Raw genomic sequence first — 23,724 nt, forward strand, 5'->3', positions numbered from 1 at the left:
CCCGGCCCCGCGGCCCCGCCGCGGACCCGCTCGGGTTCGGGCACCGCGGCGAGGAGGCGGCGGCGGCCGGCGGAGGAGGAGGGCCGGTGCCGGCGGGCGGGCGGGCGAGCAGCGGCGGCGGGGTGGGCCGGGGGCAGGAGGAGGGCGGTGGATCGCAGCCCCCTTTACCCCTTGTCTTCCCCCTCCGCCTGGCCGCTCCGAGCCTCTTTCCCCCTCCGCTCGGCGCCCGGCGGGGGCTCCGTGCTCCCCGGCCCCCCATCTCCCCGCCGTTAATTATAATAATCCTGAGTACTAATAAATTATGCTAAGTCGCGGGGGGGGCAGCGGGAGCCGGGGTTGAGTATGAATATGAATATGTAAAATGCTGTAATGATTACCTGCTGCTGCTGCCGCCGCGGCTGAACTCTCATCTTGACTCGCTGCTCCTCCGTCCGCCATTTTGAATATTTTAACCAAAATCGCCCGGTCGATAAACCCTCCCTCGCTCCGGCTCCCCTCCCCCCTCCCGCCCTCCGTGCCTCCTCCCTCCTCTCCGCCCCCTCCCGCTCCTTCTTCTCCCCGGGCGCGCGCCAGGGGGCGCGCGAGGCCGACCCCTTGGAGAAGCCCCACCCCTTCGGGCGCTCTGCGCACGCGCCTCCTGGCCGCTGTGGCTCTTCAGTAGCTAAAGCGCCCTCAACCTGCCAGTCACCCCTTCCCTGCATTTTTTTCTCTCGGCTCTGCACATGCGCAACTTTCTCCACGCGCCTGAAATGCAGGCGGCGCATGCGTTACCTCCCCTGGGCTTCTTCTTGAAGCGTAACCCGTGTAGTACGTTAAGTGCTCGCCCCTTCTTACAATCCTCCCTCTCTTCCCGCCTCACTGCCCTGCCAGCTTTACTCCGACGTCCCCCCAGTGGACAGTGGCATTTTAAAGGAAGGGCAGGGGACACGGCGGCCAAGAGCGTGGAAACGCGTAGAGTTCTCGTGGGCGGACCAGTCCCCGCGTCTCCTCCGCTGAGCACTTTTTAAGGCTTTCCGCGCTGTGGAACCGCTGACAACAAAGGAGGGGCAGCTCCCCTGCTAGGTAATTTCCGGCCCGGTGGGCAGGTAGGGGCGGAAACGCCCGCCGAGAAGAGCAGGGCTGGAGGCACCTGCTGAGCTCTGCGCGGGCGTCCCGCTTTAAATTTGAATCCTAACTAGTCCACGCCCCCAACTCTGCAAATGCTGGAGACCCGGCCCGGCTAACGTGAGGGGGAGTGTCTTGTGCTGGTTTTAATTAGCCCCAAATCTCTTCTGCTCTACTTGTTTCTAATACCCGGCCGCCTTCTCCGGAGCTGGGCGTTTAAGTTGCTAATTTCCGCCCCTACCCTCCCTGGGGTTTTCTTGCTCCTGGATTGCCGCTCACCCGATCGAAACGAAGAGCCGATTCCCTCGTCCATGGATAGGCACGCTCCCCTTCTTTGGCTTAGGAACATACTTAAAAGCGACTGGAAACTGATGACCTAATAAATAAAAACATCGAAATCACCAGTAGTTTCATCCAGAATTTTACTTTGCTGTGTTTCTCAGAGCAAATATAATAGTAGGCGTTTCTATTGTAAATATCTTTATTTCAGTCGTGTTCTAAGGTTTCTTTAATGGTAAATTTCTCTGAACAAGACCCAGTTCTAATTACTTTACGAATTCTTAAAAAAAAAACTAAAATTTTTCCAGTTTTTTTTTTTTAAGAGTGAAAAGAAAAGCCTATCTCATAAGCAAAGTTAGAAAAAAAGAAAGGAGGCGCCTGGGTGGCAGAGTGGGTAGAGTATGTGACGCCGGTTTCAGCGTCCTGAGTTCAAACCCCACCTCGTGTGTAGAGCTTACCTAAATATATTTCTTTAATAAAAAAGAAAGTCAATCCTAGATAGTCTGTCTTGAAAAGAGAAATGACTGTAAAGTTTAAATTGAGAATTGCAGATTCTACATTGAAGAAAAACGGATCTCTAAGAGAGTCAGCGGTTATTCTAACGGCTAAAGTTTTAATCACGGGTCTTAGCCTCCTCATTGAATTCCTTACCCTGTGCAAGTACAGTTGAAGCTATTGTCAGTGACAGCCAATGAATTTGGGGTGGGATTGATTTATTCATGGTAATTAAGCCTTAGGGTGTGTGCAGGACTGTTCAAACCAAATAATTGGGCCACCATATAATCTAATTATTTCAAGCCACACCACCCTCCATTAAGGAAATGCAAATTTCAATCATGTTACATTTAATCCGGAAATATAGCCTAAGTTAGATTCACCGGCATTACCATGGAGGAAGTTTCAAAATCATCAACCTATTTGAAACACAGCTAATTACCTGCCCCTGCTCTGAGGACAAGGAATTTGAAATTACCTCCACTAAGAAAAGGAACCTGAATACTTTTACTTAAATTCCTATCTTCTATTTAATCTTTGTTTTGCTCTTTAGTTCAAAAAGTAAATTAATATGACTTTCAGAAAGTAATTGGAGCTAATGCATGTGCTATTCATTCTTTATCTCATTTCCATAAAAAAATTTTCATGGAATGAATTTTTATTTAAGGAAGAATAGCTCTGCGAGGCAAAAAATAGTTTAAAATAGTCTGTATCAATGATTCATTTTCCTCTTAATGAAAATATTTATGCCTGGGCATAGTAGGTATTCATAAATATTTGCTGAATAAAAAATAATGAATAATACAGTTATATTTGTTAGGATTATTTTAAAAATTGATAAAGTCATTTATTCAACAAATATTTATGAACATCTGCATTCTGCCAGAAACTTTACTAGGTGATAAAAATACAAAAATGTATAAAACACTGCTTTGACCTCAGCAAACTCCGTGTATCAATTCTTTTTTTTAATCCTCACAACTCTGGGAGGTAGAAAGTGTTTATCCCAGTTTTCCAGCATGAGGAAATTGAGACATAGAGATGTTGCATAACTTGCCTGTATTAGGGTTCTCCAGAGGAATGAAACCAGTAGGAGATATATATGTGATTTTCATTTTGCAGTTGATACTTGAACAAGGCAGGGTTTAGGATTGCTGACCCCCCACGCAGGCGAAAGCCCAAGTATAGCTTTTAATCCCTCAAAAATGTAACAGACTACCATTGACTGGGGAAGCCTTACCAATAACATAAATAGTCCAGCAGTCGATTAACACTTTTTTTTTGTATGTTATATGTATATGTATTATAAATAAATATAAAATAACACATTTTGTATATGTATGTTATATATTGTATTACTGTATTCTTATAATAAAGTAAGCTAGAGAAAAGAAAATGCCATTAAAATCATAAGGAAGAAAAAATACATTCACAGTAGTATATGGTAAAAAATCCATGTATAAGTGGACCTGCACACTTCCAACCCATGTTATTCAAGGAGCAACTGTATATATGAAAGAGATTTGTTATGAGGAATTCGCTTATACAGTTTTGGAGGTTGAGAAGTCACTTTGTGTTCCTTCCACCATTATCCTGTACCTTTAATATCCATTCCCACACATGGTCCCTAGATTTCTGTCTGTATAAATTAGAAAACACATCGTTCTTTTGGAGTGTAGCGTCCGTCCTCATGAGTCAGGTGATGAGCAGCTCAGGTCTCATGGTAATTTGATGGCCCATGGTTAAGCATTAGGTCCTTACTAAGGTCTAGTAGCAGGCCAAGAGCTATTTCTCAAAAGGAGAAGAGTTATCCATAGAGGATGTCAGGCTTTGTTCTAAAATCCTAAGAGTCTGAGCTGCAAGTCACCTGTTGGGACCTGCCAGACTCCTAGTAGCATCCTTACCTGCCACTGACACTTTGAGCACCGTTGGATCTGCTGGATCCTATGGCCCAAATGGCAGAGAAGCTTGTGCAGCACTCTGGACATATTGCAGAGTCTTCTTATTCAACAGCTTTTTGAGTCACTTGGGGTATGGTTTGGAATAATACACCCAAATGGAATATGTTGCCTCCAAAATCCAAAGAGGCCCCCTCAGCATTGTGTCTCTTTTTTGGTTGTAAGAGAGGCCAGATGTAACAACTTATCCATTACCTTAGAAGGGATATGTTGACATGCTCACACCACGGGACCCCTAAAAATTTCACTGAGATAGAAGGCCCCTGAATTTGTGCCAGATTTTTTTCCCATCTTCTGACACACCAAGGTCTTACCAGTAAGTCTAAAGTGGTTACTACCTCTTGCTCGCTGGGTCCAATCAGCATGATATCATCAGTGTAATGGATCAGTGTGATAGCCTGTGGAAGGGAAAGGAGATCAAGATTCCTATGAATTAAATTATGACGTAGAGCTGGAAAGTTGATACACCTCTGAGGTGGGACAGGGAAGGTGTTATGCTGGCCTTGCCAGCTGAAAGCAAACTGCTTCTGGTGGTTCTCACTGACAGGGATGGAGAAAAAGGCATTTGCCAGCCCAAGAGTTGCATATCGGTTTCCAGGGGATGTGTTAATTTGCTCAAGCAGCGAAACCACGTCTGGTACAGCAGCTGCAAGTGGAATCACCACCTAGTTCAGCTTGACAATAATCCACTGTCATTCTCCAAGATCTATCTGTCTTCTGTACAAGCCACATAGGAGAGTTAAATGGGGATGTGGTGGGAACGACCACCCCTGCATCTTCAGATCTTTGACGGTGGCCCTGATCTCTGCAATCCCTCCAATATGCAGTGTTGCTTTGGGTGTATTATTTTCCTCGATGGAGGCAGATCTAGTGGCTTCCACGTGGCCTTTCCCACTCTAATAGCCCTCAGTCCACAGGGCAGGGAACCAATGTGGGGATACTGCCAGGTGTTTCACTTTTTCAGGATGGGGAAAATTGAGGCATAGAGATGTGAAGTAACTTGCCTAAAGCCACACCACTATTAAACAGGAGAGCTGCGAGTCATATACAGGTAAGGAGCTTACTCTTAACTGTGATAGTCTGCTGCTGGCTTTGGATCAGGCAAAATCCTGCAGGTTCATATATTTCAGTGTTGGAAGAGACTATATTAACAAATAATGTCCTTGTATGTAATCTCATCATAATAAAAATATATAAAAACATGTTCACACAAAAACATACATAAATGGCAGCTCTATTACAATCGCCAAAAACTAGAAACAATCCAAATGTCCTTCCACAGGTGAATGAATAAACAAACAGGGGTACGTTCATGCTGTGGAATACTATTCAGCAATAAAAAGGAATGAACTACTGACATGTACAACAACTTCAATGAATCTCAAAGGCATTATGCTGAGTGAAAGAAGGCAGTCCCAAAGGAATCCTACTATTGTGATTCCATTTATACGACCTTCTTGAAATCACAAAACTACAGTGATGGAAAATAGATCAGTGGTTGCCAGGAGGTAATGGTGGGAGAAGGTGCAACTATAAGGGATAGGCACATGAGAGGACTTTCTGCGTAATGGAATTGGTCTGTATCCTGATTGTGCTGGTGGTAACAAAAATCTATACATGGGGTTTTATTCATATGTATACACACACAAGGTATAGAAGTAGTCAAGGGTATGATAGTAAGTCTGCCAAAGTGTTACTCTTACTGGATGTTCCTTATTAACAGTAGTGATGTGTGAATGGGAAGATGTCAGTCCATCTTGCTAAGTGCACCACATAAGCCTCTGCAGCTAGGTGTGACCATGTGACTAAATTTTGGCTACTGAGTTTAAGGAATTGCTGGATAGGATCTCTGGAAGAGCTCTTACAAGAAGCAAGTTCCTTCTTCTTTTCTCCATTTTTTCCCCTCCTGTTGTCTGGAACATAGATGCCAAGATCGAAATTGCTCCAGGGTTTTTGGGCTGTAGAGTGATGTTGTTCTCAAGAGATCAGGCCATGTGAGGAGCAAGAAGCAAGTCCGATCCTCTTCACGGGCTGAAGAGAAGCCTAGACCTGGGCCTGGCACGCCTTCCTTGTACTGAAGTTAAGTCTTGGTGCTGCTATGTTAGTTTTGTTAAAAACTGAAGAATCCAGGCTCTGGGGGATGTGTTTTAATGATTGTAATTATGCTAGGTGACTAAATTAAAAATTGTCACTTTTTTTATGAACAGCTCCAACATTTTGCTGTTCATAAAGATTATCATTCTAATAGAGCAAATTAATGCCTTTAGTGACCTGGGGGTGAGTTTCATAACTAATTGATCTTATAGCAGAGGCTTCCATGCCCCTTAAAGTGGGATGAAAACCAACCCTCTACCTCCTCTTTAGCCAGAAAGGCTCTGCTTTACCTATATTGGAGTTTACGACAAGGTTTCATTTGAAAACATGGTATTGCTGCTTTTGGTTATATACACATATGAAATTTACTGCTTCGTTGCTTAAAGATGCATGTGCTATGGATACTTCATTGAAGTAAAGCAAGCTTAGCAACAGTAACTTTTAAAAGTTCTCAAAATAAAATGATCTATGGCCATTGTATATGAAGCACCAGGAGCTTAAGCTCCATTTCCTCCATGTCTTACTTCATACCCAGGAGTTTTGCCAGGGAAGATTTTGATCTTGCTTCTGATACCTCCATGGTCTTCTACCTTGAACAGGTGGAGAGGGCTTCTATTAAATGAATGAATATATTCCGATCACATATATTAACGTTCATAAAAGGATGTCAAACTTACTGGCCGAAGCTGACTGCTGCAATTTATGTTTCTACTCTTAATGTATAACGTAGAGTATTTGTACTCCTCAGAGAACGTACACTGAAGTTTTTAACAAGTCAATACTTATCAAAAAGCTCAATATCATTGATGGAAAACTATCTGATGGATACATAGCCCATTTTCCCCCTCTGGTTCAGGGTCAGCAAATTCGTGATGCTACTCTTACTACCATTCCTTCCAAGCCTCTTTCCAACTTTAATCCATAGGCCTTTCTTATGCTGAGCCTAGACTCTTACTCAAACACAATTCTGCCCAACCAGGGCTTCGGGCAGTCATTGGCATCTCATCAGCACTGGCATGCAAGATGAAATCCATTTGTAATTCCAACCCTAGACTAGATACTCTTAAAAGCTGAACTGTCAGAAAGCTGTGCCCTTGAAATACATCATTTTGTCCCCTTGTAGTCTTCTTTCCTAGAATTATGCTTTGGACTTATGTCATCAGCCTACATTAAAATCATAAGAAGAAAAAAAAACTCTGAGAAATGTATCATATTTACTGTAGGAGTGTTTTTGGAGTGTCTGTCTTCTTTCTGGGTATTCTTTCTTAATATGTGAAGGGCAGAGGTTAAGTAACTTGCCCAAATTCATACAGTAAGAGACAGAGCTAGGAGTTGAACCAAAGATTGCCTGATCCCTTGTCCTCTCTGCCTTTCCTCTCTAGGCCCCCACATTTGCTCTCTGCCTTGGCGACCATCTGCTTCCCCATCCTGACATTCAGCCGACATCTAGACATTCAGCCCTTTGCTTTGTTTCCATGAGTTTGGGTGCCTATTTTTTTTTCTGCATTCATGGATTCCATTTCTGCCCTTCCTGTTTTTTCCTGCCTCTTCCTATCCCTTCTCAAAAGCTTTTCAAGATAAACTCATCCTGCATTTACTCATCAACTCATTATAGTCTGACATCTGCTCCAATCATTTTCCTGAAATTACTTTATTGGAAGTCACTGATGACCTCCTAACTGCCAAATCTGATAACATCTTCACTCCTCATCCTGCCCCATCTCTCTGCAATTTGACAATGGTGATTGTTCCTTGTTTCTTACAACCATCTCTCTAACTCTGGCTTCAGGGACAAATTGCTCTCCAATTTCTCCTCTTATCTCTCTAAACATGTCTTGGTTTTCCTCATTGGACCCTCTTTTTCTTCGCATCTAATATAGGTACTCTCCAAGGATTTGCCCTTGTCCCTCCCCTCATTACTGCAAGCCTGGTTCATGTCATTATCTAGCCCCACAATTTCCGCTGTTCTCTGAAACTCTCTGAAGACAACCCCCAAATCTACACCTTCCGTCCCACTTTCCCCGCCAATGTCAGACTATGTTTGTTACATTTGTCTCTCTCACTAGAGTATAAACTATTCAAGGGGTGGTCCGTCTTGTCGTCATTATTTTTTGTCATCTTTTTATGCTTAAGGTTATAGCTCAGGGGCTGGACATAGTCTATTTTTAAAAAATTTTTTAAAGATTTTATTTATTTATTTGACAGAGAGAGACACAGCGAGAGAGGGAACACAAGCAGGGGGAGTGGGGGAGGGAGAAGCAGGCCCCTGCGGAGCACGGAGCCCGATGTGGGGCTCGATTCCAGGACCCCTGGATCATGCATGACCTGAGCCGAAGGCAGACGCTTAACGACTGAGCCACCCAGGCCCCCCAAAAATTTTTTTAAAGATTTTATTTATTTATTTGACAGAGAGAGACACAGTGAGAGAGGGAACACAAGCAGGGGGAGTGGGAGAGGGAGAAGCAGGCTTCCCGCGGAGCAGGGAGCCCGATGTGGGGCTCGATGCCAGGACCCTGGGATCATGACCTGAGCCGAAGGCAGACGCTTAACTACTGAGCCACCCAAGTGCCCCAACCCATATTTTCTATGAGATGAGTATACATTTAATTCGACCTTTTTATCTTTCAAGTCTATATTTATAACTCTGTATTTTATCTACCCTAAGATGCACATTTTTTCACATTTTAATATCTTTGAAATCAAGATGCATCTTACAAAGGATGTGTAACAAAACATTGCATCATAGTTTAATTGGCAGCATTTTTTAATGGTACATAAAATAATGGCATATCTTACAATCGATGGCATTTTAAATTCTATGAAATATGGTTTTTACATTTAAACTTATGGTTTAAAAACTCCATTCTAATATGGTTCATCATCCAAGAAATATTTAATTATTCTGAGTATACTAGACTTTCTATGGCAGGAAAAGAAGTATTTTAAAGGAATTCTCAATCATAAGGGTTAAAACAAGAAGAAAAAGATCTCCATGGCCATAGAAGGTTCACACATACAAGCATCTCCTCTGCTATAGATATCCAGCAATGATAGATAAAATACAAAAACTGAAAACCAAAAAGAAATGCATTCAAAGGCAGTTATCATTTCCGTGAATCAGGAAGGGCACAGAAATACCAACCAGGAGTGAGTCTGTGGCCGTGCCTGGAGTTTTAGTGTCGCAGAGAGGAAGAACCAGAACACACACACACACACACACACACACACACACACACATAACTTTTGCATCTGGTGGGGCTTTGTTATAATTTTATCTTACATAAATCATCTTATACAGATACATCTTACAAAAATCACAATTCAAAACTACAGCATTTTGTGATACAGAGAATTCCCATGTTTGCCCCAGTCCCCACTTCTCCTTCTCTTTAGGAAACCATTTATATTAATTTGTTGCTTATCCTTATCCATCTCTTCTTACAACTATTTAAATTCTTATTTCTCTCCTTCTCTTTCACAAAAGATAGCATACCATCTCTACTGTTCCGTACCTTGCTTTTTTTCACTTACCTGTATCATCCCTGTCAGGATATGGAGATTTTACTCATCTTTTTTATAACCGTGTGTACTTCATCGTGTGTGTGAACTGTGGTTTACTCAACCAGTCCTCCTCTCTTTCTTTTCTTTTTTTTTTAAAGATTTTATTTATTTATTTGACAGAGAGAGACACAGCGAGAGAGGGAACACAAGCAGGGGGAGTGGGAGAGGGAGAAGCAGGCTTCCCACTGAGCAGGGAGCCCGATGCGGGGCTCGATCCCAGGACCCTGGGACCATGACCTGAGCCGAAGGCAGACGCTTAACGACTGAGGCACCCAGGCGCCCCTCCTCCTCTCTTTCTGGACAAGCTATTTACAAAGTTCCCTACTACTCACAAATCACAACGAGCAACCTTCTACCTGTGTCATTTCACACTCCCACACACCTTTGTGAATGGAGGCTGAATAGAATTGCTTCCTGCCTGCTGCCTGAGGCTATGGCTTTTTAGGATGTTGAGGATTCGCCAAATAGGAAGACCAAGACACAACCTGGCAACCCGGAAGTAAACAGATCTGCTCCCTGGATTTCTCTAATGTTGCAGGTGCCCCTAACCACCATCAGAAGACCCAGGTGTGGACTAGAGACCTGGCAGGTAGGGTATGTATGGTAACCACAAAACTATTAAACAGCAAAAGAGAGAGGGAAAGAGACTTCATAACAATCTGTACATATGTATGTGTACAGATATATATATTTCAAAAGCAAAATACAGGGGCGCCTGAGTGGCTCAGTCGTTAAGCATCTGCCTTTGGCTCAGGTCATGATCCCAGCATCCTGGGATTGAGCCCCACATCGGGCTCCCTACTCCGCGGGAAGCCCGCTTCTCCCTCTCCCACTCCCCCTGCTTGTTTTCCCTCTCTCGCTGTCTCTCTTTCTGTCAAATAAATAAATAAAATCTTTAAAAAAAAGTCAAAATACATGTGTGTATGCATTAATATATATTACATATAAAATTGGGTCTGTACCTCAGACCTTGACCAGAATCAACTCTCAATGGTTCAAAGATTTAAATGTAAAAAATAAAAATAAAAATTCTAGAAGAAAACATGAATGAAGTCTTTTATAAGAAAGCTATTTAGCAATATTGTTATCACAAAAACTGGAATTCAAGGCAAAAGGAATAAATATACGTGATAAGAGAAGGCTAATCCATTAAGAAGCTATAACAATTATGAATTTGTATGCAACTAGTGACCTACCTTGAAATATATAAAATAAAAACTAAATGACAAAGCCTGACAAGATCATAAGCATAGAAGATTTTTAATACAAAAGGAGTTTCTCCCTATTACTACTTAACCAGAAATGTAAAGTAACCATGATGCCAATTCCCCTCTCATTACAATCAAGTGATTTGGACCCTTCAGACTGAGCCCAGACTGCATACCATTCATGTTTAGCCGTGTCTGGACATATCTAGCAGAGTGAGATGGATCGGCAGACACCTGTTTGCTTAAAGGTCTAAGGAAACGTCTGGGAGAAAAACTATCCTCAATGACTCTGGTACTGATGGCTTGACTATACATCCAAGTCCATCTTGGTCTTCCAAGGGGAAAGGCAACAAGATTTGATTAAACTTCTGGCTTCAGACTCCCATGAGCACTCATCTGCAGATTCCTGTGGAGAGGTAGCTCTGGAAGCAGAGGGGATATTAAATATACTTACACACAGTTTGGTTCAAGCACTGACCAAACAGAACAGACAAGCAACCCATCAGAGCAGATACCAGCCCTGCCCCATGCCTTACTAGGGCATACCTAATGAATTTCAGCCTTTTCTATAAAGACGATTTTATGACACTTTCTATAGGACATTGAGACACAAGGAGCTCTGGTGCTCCTCTGATCAAGTTTAACGCAGGAGAGAGTGAGAATTCTGCCCAACTCTGGCAAATTAAAAACCGCAGTGTGGAAATGGACTAGCAGGCACCAACCAAAAACAATAGCAGTACTTGGAGAGGGAAGCTTAAGTAAACAAAAGGGTATAAAATGGGGGATACCATGGGTAACTGATCAGACGTATTTTCTAAAAGATTTTATTTATTTATTTGAAAGAGAGGGAGAGAGCACAAGCAGGGGGGAGAGGTGGAGGGACAGGCAGACTCCCCTCTGAGCAGGGAGCCTGGCGCAGGGCTCCATCCCAGGACCCTGGGATCACGACCTGAGCCAAAACCAAGAGTCAGATGCTTAACCGACTGAGCCACCCAGGCGCCCCCTGATCAGATGTATTAAAGGAGAAAATACAGTGAGAAGGTGAGTGAGTTCTGGCATCAGCTAGATCTGAGATCCATCCCATTCTGCCTCTCCCCTCACCATTTGACCGCAAGCAGAAGACTTGAATGCCCTGGGGCTCATAGTGCTCTCTCAGTGCTGCTGTCACTGCAGGTGGTAGTAGGAGCTGGGGACAGACCCACAGGCTCCCAGAAATCCCCTCGGAGATCAGACCTGCATGGCTTGGCGGGGCAAGGCCGGTGACACCAGAGCCACACATGATGCTCAGCATCTTGAGCGTAAGCAGGAATAGGGAGAGAGCAAATGGGGATTTTTTTTTTGAGCTATTTCTCTTTTATTTTATTTCAGTTCCATAGATATCATCTCCAGAGATAAAAACTACAATTCCTTCCCTCGAGAAAATTTTAGGTTATAGAGCATTCACCAGTGTGGGTTAAGTACACACTTTGTAGTATGCGTAGATCAAGCAATCTCGAAGTAGATACATCTGACTCCTAACTCAAACAAGAATTGGGGGCAGGGAGTCATTCGGAACCAGTGGGAGGAAGGGGAGGGAGGCGACAACCACTAGCTTCCTGGCTGGGTGGCTGGAGGCCCCTACAAAGATAATCCATACAAGAGGGGAGCTGGGTTTGGAGGTGAGGACCAGTAAGTACACCAATGGTGTAAGACAAGTTTCCCCAACCGAGGGGATGTAGGGTGGAGGAAAGTGCTAAATGTATGCTATCTCATTCAAATGTTATCCATCCTTGTGAAGGAAAGATCATTTCCACTGCATGATGCTCAGAGGGACTGAGGTTGAGAGAAATTTAGAAACTTGCCCAAAGTCACACAGGCATTGAGATTTGAACCCAGGACCACCTTATATCAGCTTTTCTTATTAAGCCAGGCTGCCCCAACTCAGAAGAGAGAAAAACCTAGTATTTCTCATTGCCAGATAGTTCTGATTGCTATTTACTTTCTCATCTATTTCATATTATGATAATGTTTTCCTGGAATTGGATGATACAATACTAGAAATTGAAGATGTTTATTCGCTACAAAGATTACATATGCAGGCTTCCTGTCATAATCAAGGGAAGTTGCTCACATCATTTATGATTTCCAGTCTTCTCTGTATATGATAATGCCTATTTTAAAAAATCTGTTTTTACTAAGCCTGCTGATCTTCAAAAGAAAAACAGGCAGAGGCAGGACAGTGATACGCCCTTTTGATATTTATCAAGTCTGGAGTCTATCTTAAATTAGTTTGCTGGGAAGCATTGCATGTGATGAATGGTATAGTATTTAAATGATGCTGTGGATGTTCTCCCTTGTAATAAGACAAATTACTCTAACAAAACTCTTTTGCTTCATTTCTTCATACAAAATTCATGTTTGAATTTCATCTAGGCCCCAAAATTTTAAATTTCCATAACAAGTTTTATGCATTATTAAATTTTATACACCACTGCATTATGTTTTTGGAAGTGATTGTACAATCTAATTAATTCCGAATATTAACTACAATTTCCATAAAATGAAGAGGATAATGTTGCTCAGGGTAAGATGGTGGGTTACCATCATCTGTTACCATCTCCCCAGGATCTCAATTATATGTACACTAAAACCACTTCCCTTATCTGGTAACTTCAATTTGGGGCAATACAAACAAGACCAAAAGTTAAATCAAAATGCCTCCAAATAGACAAAATGACTATCTTAACGACTTGCACTTCATTCTTAGGCAAACCTTTCCGACCCTGTGTCAGAAGGCAATATTTTTTTTTTTGCTTTTTTAAGAGACAATGTTTATAAGAGTCATGTGACTTCTAGATCCAAAGCAGATTAAATATCAGATTAAAAGGATGATGAGTTTAAAGTAGATTCCTAGACACTGTCTCCTCAAGAGAAGCAAGAAGTATCTATTGACAGCCGATAACCACGCAAGAGGGAAAAACTAACAGAGTGGACACAAGAACTCAGAAAGTAGAGCAGACCAAGCCCGATTTATCTTAGGAGAGCAGAGCCCTACATATGTCAGAGCCCGACGGCCTTGCCATACCATGGCACAAAAAGTCATCAGTGCTCATGATGACTTGGGAGATACAAGGGAAGGGTTAAATTCATCCTTTTTCTCTGTTTAAGAAAATACCGAAGTGTAGTACATTTTGGCAGTCTTTCCATCAGAAAGATTAAAATGGTATAATCTTAGGGGGGCTATTCCAATTGTTTGGAAAATTGACTTACTTGGAATATCACATTTCCTATAACATAAAATAAGTGAAGGTCTTACTATATAATATAAATTAAATCCTCTTTCCTCTGTTTAAAAAATAGATAGACCAGGGGTGCCTGGGTGGCTCAGTTGGTTGAGTGTCTGCCTTGGCTGGGGGCAAGATCCCGGGGGTCCTGGGATCAAACTTAATCAAGTCGTGGGGTTCCCTGATCCTCGGGGAGTCTGCTCCCTCTGCCTCTACCCCTCCCCCACTCATGCACACACACTCGCTCTCTCTCCTCTCAAATAAATAAATACAAATCTTAAAAAAAAATAAACCATGCAAACCACATTGATATCATACACCCCAGATGTCTCAAGACCCTACTGGCCTGTGGGTACAAATGAAGTCAGATTATCATTGATTATCCCAAAGTTCCCGTTTGCAGCACCAAGCCCATCACTGCAGAACATCAGCACACCCCATGGAAGTTGTCCTTCCATGTTTCTCTCTGGACAGAGCCACCCTGCTGTCCCTGCCAGCAGAAAGTGCCCTCCCTGGGCTGCCACAGGTGCTGGGTGTTTGGCTCACGTGGAGAGAGGGCATCTCACTCCACCACTGTTTTGCAATCTTGTGCCTCAAATCCCATGAAGTACCGTAAGAAAACTGTTCCTTTGGTTTTGGGTAATCCTTTCTCTCCCTTGAGGTCAGCCTGGGGAACAGGCACCATTCTTAACTCCTTTTGCCCTGTCTTCTTTAGGTATTTACCACGACCCTCCCTTTCAAAATCCTCGCTCCAACACGCATAGCTAGGAATACAGATTCCTGGGGCTGCCAGCTATGGGTTCAACAGCTCCATTCAACTAGAAGCTGGGCCTGGGGCTCGGGTAGAGTGTCATGCCCCATAATGTGTTTGGAGTCCTTAAATTCTTTTCTTTTTTTAAAGATTTATTTATTTGAGAGAGAGAGAGAGTGTGCAGTGAGCATGTGTGCGCATGATGGGGGAAGGGGCAAAGGGAGAGGGAGAAAGAATCTTCAAGCAGATTCCCTGCTGAGCATAGAGCCCACTTGAGGGGCTTGATCCTAGGACTCTGAGATCATGACCTGAACTGAAATCAAGAGTCCGCTGCCCAACCGACTAAGCCACCCAGGTGCTCCTGAAATTCTTAAATTCTTAATAAAAAAAGAAGAAGCCATTATATCAAGTTCTAACCTTTTTTTTTTTTGTAATCATGGAAACTCTCCCTTAAAACCCAATCTTAACTCAGAAACTCAGCTCCCTTGTGCTGCTCTCCCCCCGCCTCCCCCTTGTCCCAGGAACTGCTACATTTCACAGCCCAGACAGTGGCATCTTTAGGCTGAAGACAGTATCAGTAAAATCTGACTATGCCTCTTCCCCCATGATTATCTCATGCCCTAATTGGATGTTGAATTCATCCCTCACTATTTCACTATTCATCATCTCACTAAAATATCTTTTAATCACTACTAAAAAAATAAAGTGTTGCATTCTTCTCTAAAAGAGCACGTCCTTGGGGCGCCTGGGTGGCTCAGTCGTTAAGCGTCTGCCTTCGGCTCGGGTCATGGTCCCGGGATCCTGGGATCGAGCCCCACATCGGGCTCCCCGCTCTGCGGGAAGCCTGCTTCTCCCTCCCCCACTCCCCCTGCTTGTGTTCCCTCTCTCTCTGTCAAATAAATTTAAAAAATCTTTAAAAAAAATAAATAAAAGAGCACGTCCTTGGGCTCTGGCCAGCCCCCATTTTATCTCCACCTAACAGGACTCAGTGCTAGTTCAGGAGCACATGCAACACAGGAACAAAGACTCTTGGACATGGTTCTGCGAGGGCAGCTATACAGTTGACATGCTCCCTGCAGGATGAGAAGCTTACTGTACATGTGGAGAAGCCACCCTGTGCAAGGACCTCTCTCTAAAAACCCCTATGTTGACTTCTTTTGTTTCAGAACTTGACAAAGACAACCAAATGGATTAACTGAGAATCGCAAAACTCTCATCCTGGCATAAACAGTATAGTTTTCTAAACAACTTAAAAAAATATAGATACTGATTAAAAATAATGTTCAATAATTACTGGAAAATAGTTCTTTTGTTAACTCTTTGGTCATTCCTCATGATGGGACTAAAAGGAGAATCTTTATCCTGAATCTGCCTGGGTCCTCCTTACAGTCTGAAAGGCCCACGTTTGATATCTTGGAGAACATGCAGTAGTTTCTCACCGTGGTGTTAATTTTGCGTGCATCTCCCTCATGACTTACAGAGCTGAGTAACTTCTAGTATGTTCATTAGCTATTTTGTGAAATGCCTTTTCAAGGTTTTTTTCTCGTTTTAGTATTGTATTGTCTTACTGATTTGTAGGATTGCAGGATATACTGACCCTCTGTTGGCTAGAGGTATCGTAAATATCTCCTCCCATCCAGATGTTTGCCTTTTCACTCTCTCAGTGATATATTTTGATGAACAGAGGTTCTTAGGTTTAGTGCAGTCCACTTTGCCAATCTTTTCATTTATGGATTAGTTACGGTGACCAACCATTCCAGTATGTCTGGAACTAATGGGTTGCCCAGACATGAGATGTCTACGCTAAAAGGAGGACAGTCCCAGGTAAGCCACAATGGTTGGTCACCCTAGGCTAGGTGGTTCTTGTTGCTGTTTGGGGGGACAGGTCCTGTCATGTCACAAATAGATTTTCCAATGTTATCTTCCAGAAGCTTTATGGTTGTATCTTTCACATTTCCATCAAATATCCACGTGGAATTTACTTTTTGTGTATGGTGTGAGGTAGAGGACAACATTCATTTTTTTCCCCTTATGGATAGATACCAACCACTCAGCACTGTTTATGGAAATGACCAACTTTTCTCCATTGCTTTGCAGTGTTGACTTTGTCGTAAGTCACATATCATGAACCAGTTGTGCAGCTTGGTTTCTGGACTTCATTGTGTTCCTTTCATCTATTTATCTCTCTCTGTGCCATTTTATTTATTTAGCTGTGTAATAAGTCATGATATCTAATAGCATAAAAGTACCCTGACTTTCTTCTTTTTCTTTAAGATTGGCTTGGCTGTTCTTGGTCGTTTGCATTTCCATATACATTCTAGAACTAGATTGTTGATTTCCTGAAAAAAAATGTGTTGGGATTTTGATTGAAGGATTTTGATTAAATCTCTAGATTACTTTTGGGAGATATAACATCTTTATTTTTTATTTTTTATTCTTTTTAAAGATTTTATTTATTTATTTGACAGAGAGAGACACAGCGAGAGAGGGAACACAAGCAGGGGGAGTGGGAGAGGGAGAAGCAGGCTTCCTGCAGAGCAGGGAGCCCGGTGCGGGGCTCGATCCCAGGACGTCGGGACCATGACCTGAGCCGAAGGCAGCCGCTTAACCGACTGAGCCACCCAGACGCCCCGATATGACATCTTTAGGAATCTCAATATTCCACTTCATGAACATGTTATATATATGTGGGTATATATTTAGGTCTTTTATTTCTCTCCTCAATGTTTGGTAACTTTCCTGAATAAACTTTTTTTAAAAATTTTTATAAGATTTTATTTATTTATTTGAGATAGAGCGAGAGCAAGCAAGAGAGAGCGAGCACAAGTGGAGGGGAGAGGGGCAGAGGGAGAGGTAGAAGCAGGCTTCCCGCTGAGCAGGAAGCCCAATGCGGGGCTCGATCCCAGGACCCTGAGATCGTGACCTGAGCCAAAGGCAGACACTTAACTGACTGAGCCACCCAGGTGCCCCCTGAATAAACTTTTAAATAAACATATTCAGGGGCCCCATTCTAAACCTAATGAATTAGAACTTCTATGACCTCGATAGTTTGGTGCATATTCTCCAGATTTGACTCAATGCTTAAACAAATATAAATGGGTATTTTTGTCTGCAAAGGTTCTGGTGCTTTGACATCTAAATATAATTACCTTACTCCCATTTTTGCTAATTGCAATGCCTATCTTTCCACTTCCCTCAATATAATATTGCAGTTTTTGGAAGTAAATGGTCTCACGGTCACTTTTGGCCCTGAGTCCATCTGGCTGACCTCTAGATCTCACTTCTATTCCCCTGCCAGGCTTTCCTCTTTTCCTGCCTTCACAACAACCCAAATAATCCATGGGCTCCCTAGTGGAGGTTACTCCCTTTTCCGATTCTTTCCTTAATCTTTAGGAAACCCCACATACTGAATAGATACTTCTGGACCTTAGGAGTCTTCATCAGTTGCTGATCCACAACAGATCATTGCTTTGGGGAAGATGAAGTCTTGCTACCAAAATGGGCTGCCACAAAAGCAAGATTTGTGAATCAAGCCACTCGAAACAGATTTTTAACTAAATTACATATTAGTCATTTTAGCCTGCTTTATACAGTTTGTGCCCTCAAAAAATTTCTTCCCCATGTAATTAAATGGCTCTGCTCTGCAAATATGAAGAAAAATATGTACTGATAATAAACTTGGCAAAGGGGAAGCAGAAGGATGAGGGATAGTGGAGGCAGAGGAAAAATGCACAGTTTACAGTTTCAACGAAATTCTAATCTTTGGGGTGGAAACAGCGGAAGTGTCCAGATTCTGAGCATCAGAAGCCTTCTATGTGAGGAGATTGGAACTTGGACACAGATCACTCTGAGAAGTGGCACAGACATCCTCCCAGAGGGATTTGCATGATTCTCATCCACATGATCAAGCACTGTGCGCATAGAAAATGACAGTGTCAAACCTCTTCGGAGTTAGAAGTACATTATCTGAGTCAGCATCTTTCCCTTATGGAATGACATCCACACATGACTCGCAGCTTTTGAGTTATCATCCCCTTGAAAATTTCTAATTGTTTTAAATAAAAGAAGTTGCAACATCTCGTTTGGTAAAAGACGCAAATCTCACAGAGGGAGGGCTTGCGCCCCAGCTCTTACGTTTGTTTGAAAGGAAGATGGTGATCTAAATTTGGGTGCTTATCTCTTGCACTAAAAAAATATTATCTCTGACTGAAAGTGTTTTCTGACTCTTAAGTTTATCAATCTTTTGCTAAAATAGAAAGTGAGTAAAAATTCCTGGAGTGTTCATCATAAACCAGCTTTTCAGCCTCAGGAACTAATATTTATAGGGCACAACTTATGAATCACGTTTTTGCTTTTTAATTTACACATGCTAACTCACTTAAACTTGGCAACAACCCTAAGAGGAAGTTACAAAGCCCACTTCATAGATGAGGAAATGAGGCTCAGAGAGGCTGAGTGACAACGCAGAGCTCACACATTAAAAGGCTTCAAATCCAAGTCAGCGTGTCTCCCTGAGAGCTGCTCAGGCAGTCCAAGGCTGTCCTTGCTCTGTATTTTGAAACTGCCTTCGTAGTATAATAATAATAACACCTTAGATTCCAAGTCTGCTTGAGATTCTCTCTCCTTGTCCCTCTGCCCCCCCCACTTGTGCTCTCTCTCAAATAAATGAATAAATCTTAAAAAAAATGCAGTTTCCTTCAGTCTATTGTCATTGCTATTAGACGATATTATACATGAATTCATGTAAATACTCTGAAGTTTAGTTTTCAAATGAACTGGAATTTATTATAAAGTCTTGAGCTCAATAATGTTGAATCTTGAACAAAATCAGATGTTTTCTCCAGCAACATGCCAAAAAAAAAAAATTGCCACAACTTCTGACTAGTGATGTAGGAACAGCCTCAGGCACGTAAGTAGCTGTGGAGCCTACATACTGCGGTGGGGCTAATGATGGGCTGGGCTACCTTCGCTGTGTGCTTTAGACCTAACTGATAACATCTGGAAAGCCCAAGAAGCTCAAAGCCTCTTTCAAAGGCCAAGAACATTCTGATAGCCCCAGGGTAGCATCAACATGGCTCTAAGCTGACACACCAGTTAAGCATGAGCAATCTTCTAATTTAGAGTCTCCTTCTGGTCTGGGACAGAAGCGCATCCAGCTTCTTAAAGAATTTTACTAGTAGGGCGCCTGGGTGGCTCAGTCAGTTAAGCGACTGACTCTTGGTTTCGGCTCAGGTCATGATCTCAGGGTCGTACTCAGCGCAGGGTCCGCTTGAGATTCTCTCCCTCTCCCTCCCCCTCTGCCTCTCCCCCTGCTCACTCATGCTCTCTCTCTCTCTCTCTCTCTCTCTAAAATAAAGAGATAAATAAAAATCTTTTAAAAAAGGAATTTTACTGGTGCCGTGTTTATGCGACTTAGGATAGAAAGGCAAGAGGTTAGTAACTAGACATCTGCAAGCAGTGACACACAGATGACTTCTGGGAAATAATGACAAAGTCTCCCAGGTGGTTACGGTTTATTCGGAGTAAGAGCGGTGCAACCCGTAAAACCATCGACCACACTAGGACTTGTGAAGAATAGCTATCCGGCGAAGAGCCTGGACTGCCCCCTGTGTAGGTCACCGGTTCCAACACCGTGGCCACACACTCTCCTTTGTCAGCAGGGTTATCTCTGAATACAAAAGACAAGGAGGTCCATATTACGTAGTCAGCTGTGGCCATCAAAAGCCAAACAGCTTTTTTCTTCCAGCTGGAGCAACCTGCCTGACGACACAATGCCCAAGACCCAGGGCAGTCGAGTGGCAGAATACCCCACCCCTATACTTAGCCCCAGCCACCTCTGAGAGCAGCTGGGGATTTCTTAGAGCTTTACACACTGCCTTTGTGGGCTGTTTCCAAGGTGACAAAGTGTTCTGTCCTTTGCTGTAAATAAAGACAGGAGCAAAGAGATCCAACCCTTTGCCTCCTCCTCTATTAGCTTCTGTCACGTTCAGTTGCATGCTTCTCATGAGGGCATGTGTGTATGAACGAAAGCCCTGCTCCCCAGAGTTAGGGCTTCCCTGGAGGTGTCATCTCTTCGCTTGTTTGTTTATTTGTTTGTTTGTTTGCTTGATGTGCATGGGGAACTTTGCTGTCAGTCAGGAGCCTGGTGGCTGGCGTTCTCGGGCCTCTGATTCTCACTCTTACCCCTCACTCCACAATGTTTTCTCATCGGGGGAGAAGTAAATTCAAATGCTGTTGAAGATTGTATTGTAGGTTCCCAATTAGTCACTGAACCCCCCCTGTAGAAAGGATTATGTTTTCCCAAACCACGGACACAGGCTTAGCACGTGACATGCTTTGACCAAATGCACTCTCAGAAGTGACGTATGCCATGACTGAGCAGAGGTTTTTAAGAGGCATTTTGTGGTTCTGCCATTTTTCTGATCTTTTGCCCCTCTACCTTGAGGACAGTACATCCTGGGCAGGTGCTGTTTCTTCAGACCCCAGAAGGAAGGAGACACACAGAGCACAGCACAACCAACTGTAGCTGACACATACTAAGGGTGACAAAGAAAAACTTTGTGGTTGTGAGCCACTGAGATTTCGGGGAGTGTTTGTTACCACAGCATAACTCAGCGCAGAGTCTGCTCCCCCCACAAAAGGGGACTAATTAAATGCTGGTAAGAGACCAAGGAAGGAAAGCAAATGGGCTGGGTGGGGACTGCCTCAAAGGGAAACTCCCATTCTGCTCTGAGGGGCATGGTAGTGATTCAGCTTCAAGGGATGTTTGCCTTCCAGGAACACAGACCTATTGCTACCAGACTTTCCAATTTTTAAGAGCATACCAAGAATTCCACTGTTGATGTGACTTCTACCAGTTTTTCAATATTCAAACTACATTCAGGCCAAATAATACATATGCCACAGCCCCAAATCAGACATCAGACTCCAGTTAATAAACTGTTCTATGCTAACCTTGTACTGGAGCAAAACTGGGCTGTTCATTGCTCTTCAGCACCCCTCCCATGCCCTCCTCCCTGCCAGGCCCTCCCCTTCTCCCACCCCTCAATTCCTAATTCCCCTCTTTCAAGGCCTTTGTCAAGTTCTCCTTCCTCTATTTCCCCAACCAGACTATCCAGCCCTGAACTTACTATATCTATATAGACTCTATGGACTTATGGTCTATATTATAGTAAGCATTTTGCGTGTTTCTCCAATTTTTTTTTAATCTTCTTATACACATGTTCTGCTCTTTGAGAGTCTACAAGCCATAGCTTATACTTTTGGCATCCTTAGTGCCTCACAGACACAATAGGTACAAAATTAATATTTTTACATGGTAGCTTGTTGGTTCAGATGAACACCCACATTCAATTATCTGATTCTGAGGTTCTTGAAAACAAAGGATGAAGCCCAGAAGGAACCAGATTCTAGACACTCAATTGCCTGTTTATCTCATACTGAAGGGTATAGCTCATTAACAAACAAAAAGTCAGTGTTGAATTCTGCACACACAAACCTTGTTAACCAGTGCTTCTTCAGGAAAATACTCTTCTTCAGGAAAATACTCATACATCTTCATTCATGTAACAACTATTGCTTCTACAGGAAGTATTTATGGTGGTTTGGTTCTCAAGAAGTTCCTAAAAGATTTATTTGGCAGAGAGACACCGCGAGAGAGGGAACACAGCAGGGAGAGTGGGAGAGGGAGAAGCAGGCTTCCCACCGAACAGGGAGCCCGATGTGGGGCTCGATCCCAGGACCCTGGGATCATGACCTGAGCTGAAGACAGTCGCTTAACGACTGAGCCACCCAGGTGCCCCAAGACTCAGTATTCATCTAACACTTTTTCCCCAGGAGCTCATTTTGTAGACACGATCTTATTCATTCTCCAGAGATAGGTCAGACTTATGTGTTATCACGATTTCTCTTTCCAAGATGAGGAAACTGAGCTTTACCTCAGCCTCATATATTAAATTTAGAAGTAAGGGAAGAATTTGTGGCTCCTAGGTCATTGTTGAGTCCACATTTAATCCTCAAACTTCGATATGTCCTAAACAGTCTCTTGCTGCTAAATTTGCATAACACGTGGCAAGATTTTATAAAGAGAAGATTGACTGACGATCAAGAGAAGTTAAGATAAATGAATTTGTTAGGATGCCTGGCTAGCTCCGTCTGTGGAACATGCGACTCTTGATCTCAGGGATGTGAGTTTGAGTCCCACGTTCGGTGTAGAGGTTACTTAAAAAAATAAAATAAAATCTTCAAAAAAATGAAAAAAAAAATACCAGTGCTTCTTTGTAGATTAAGTCCTGTCTGCGGCAAAATATACAATTAAGGATATAATATCAGGGTTAATCCAATTCAGATGGGATTGAGTTCAGTTTTATGTTGACCATCCTTCTAAGACCCCAATTATAACTTGTTTTATGCCTCAGCAACCAAAATAAGTTATGACATTCAGTTGAGTTCTTAGAGAGGGACATTTAATTTGTCAAGCTTCTGGGACATTCTTTCCAGCACTATTTGGAAGATCCCATTGTATGCCATGGTCACTGCCATGCTTTTGGTGAGCCTCAATATGTCTGTTGAATGAACAAATGAATTAATGAAACGCTTTAATATTGCGGGTCTTATTTCTCCAGCATAGAAAGATTAAATTCCCACCACTCTCTCCTATTCTCTCATAATCCAAATTGGTTTAACCCCTATAATTTTCACTGCTTTTAAAGTAACTCGGTACTAATTGTCCTCCTAATTTCCCTGAGAACCTAACTTAACACTAGGAGAATCTAGCTCTTTAATCAGCAAGTTCTTAAAATAAGTGTTTTCTTATATTTTAGAAGTGAGTTGTTCAGTGAGTATGTGAAAAAGGGCCAAATAACACCCTATGGTATTAAACCAATTACCAGAAGATGTAAGACCAGATCTGTGCTAGGAAAATAATATCAGTCAAAACAAATCACTTGGAAGTGAATCACTTCCCTTTGGCAACTGAAATTAATTGAAACAACTCCCCCCCCCAAGCCTCC

At 42.7% G+C, this 23,724-nt stretch overlaps 1 protein-coding gene across 5 annotated transcripts in view; it reads right to left on the bottom strand.

The window, feature by feature from the left end:
• The window catches only part of POU2F1 (POU class 2 homeobox 1), a 162,510-nt gene extending 162,042 nt beyond the window's left edge, over positions 1-468 (bottom strand). For 2 of the 5 annotated variants that reach the window (XM_027610566.2, XM_027610567.2), the window contains exon 1: positions 378-468. Coding sequence is in view for 1 of the 5 variants with exons in the window: in XM_027610563.2 (XP_027466364.1) it covers positions 378-438 (61 nt within the window). In the remaining 4 variants the exon portion in view is untranslated. The remainder of the gene's footprint in view (positions 1-377) is intronic. The other 3 variants (XM_027610570.2, XM_027610563.2, XM_027610574.2) reach the window with 3 other exon arrangements.
• Between the last annotated feature and the right edge of the window lie 23,256 nt (positions 469-23,724).

The sequence above is a fragment of the Zalophus californianus genome, chromosome 10, assembly GCF_009762305.2.
Source record: "Zalophus californianus isolate mZalCal1 chromosome 10, mZalCal1.pri.v2, whole genome shotgun sequence".
Classification (NCBI taxonomy): Eukaryota; Metazoa; Chordata; class Mammalia; order Carnivora; family Otariidae; genus Zalophus; species Zalophus californianus.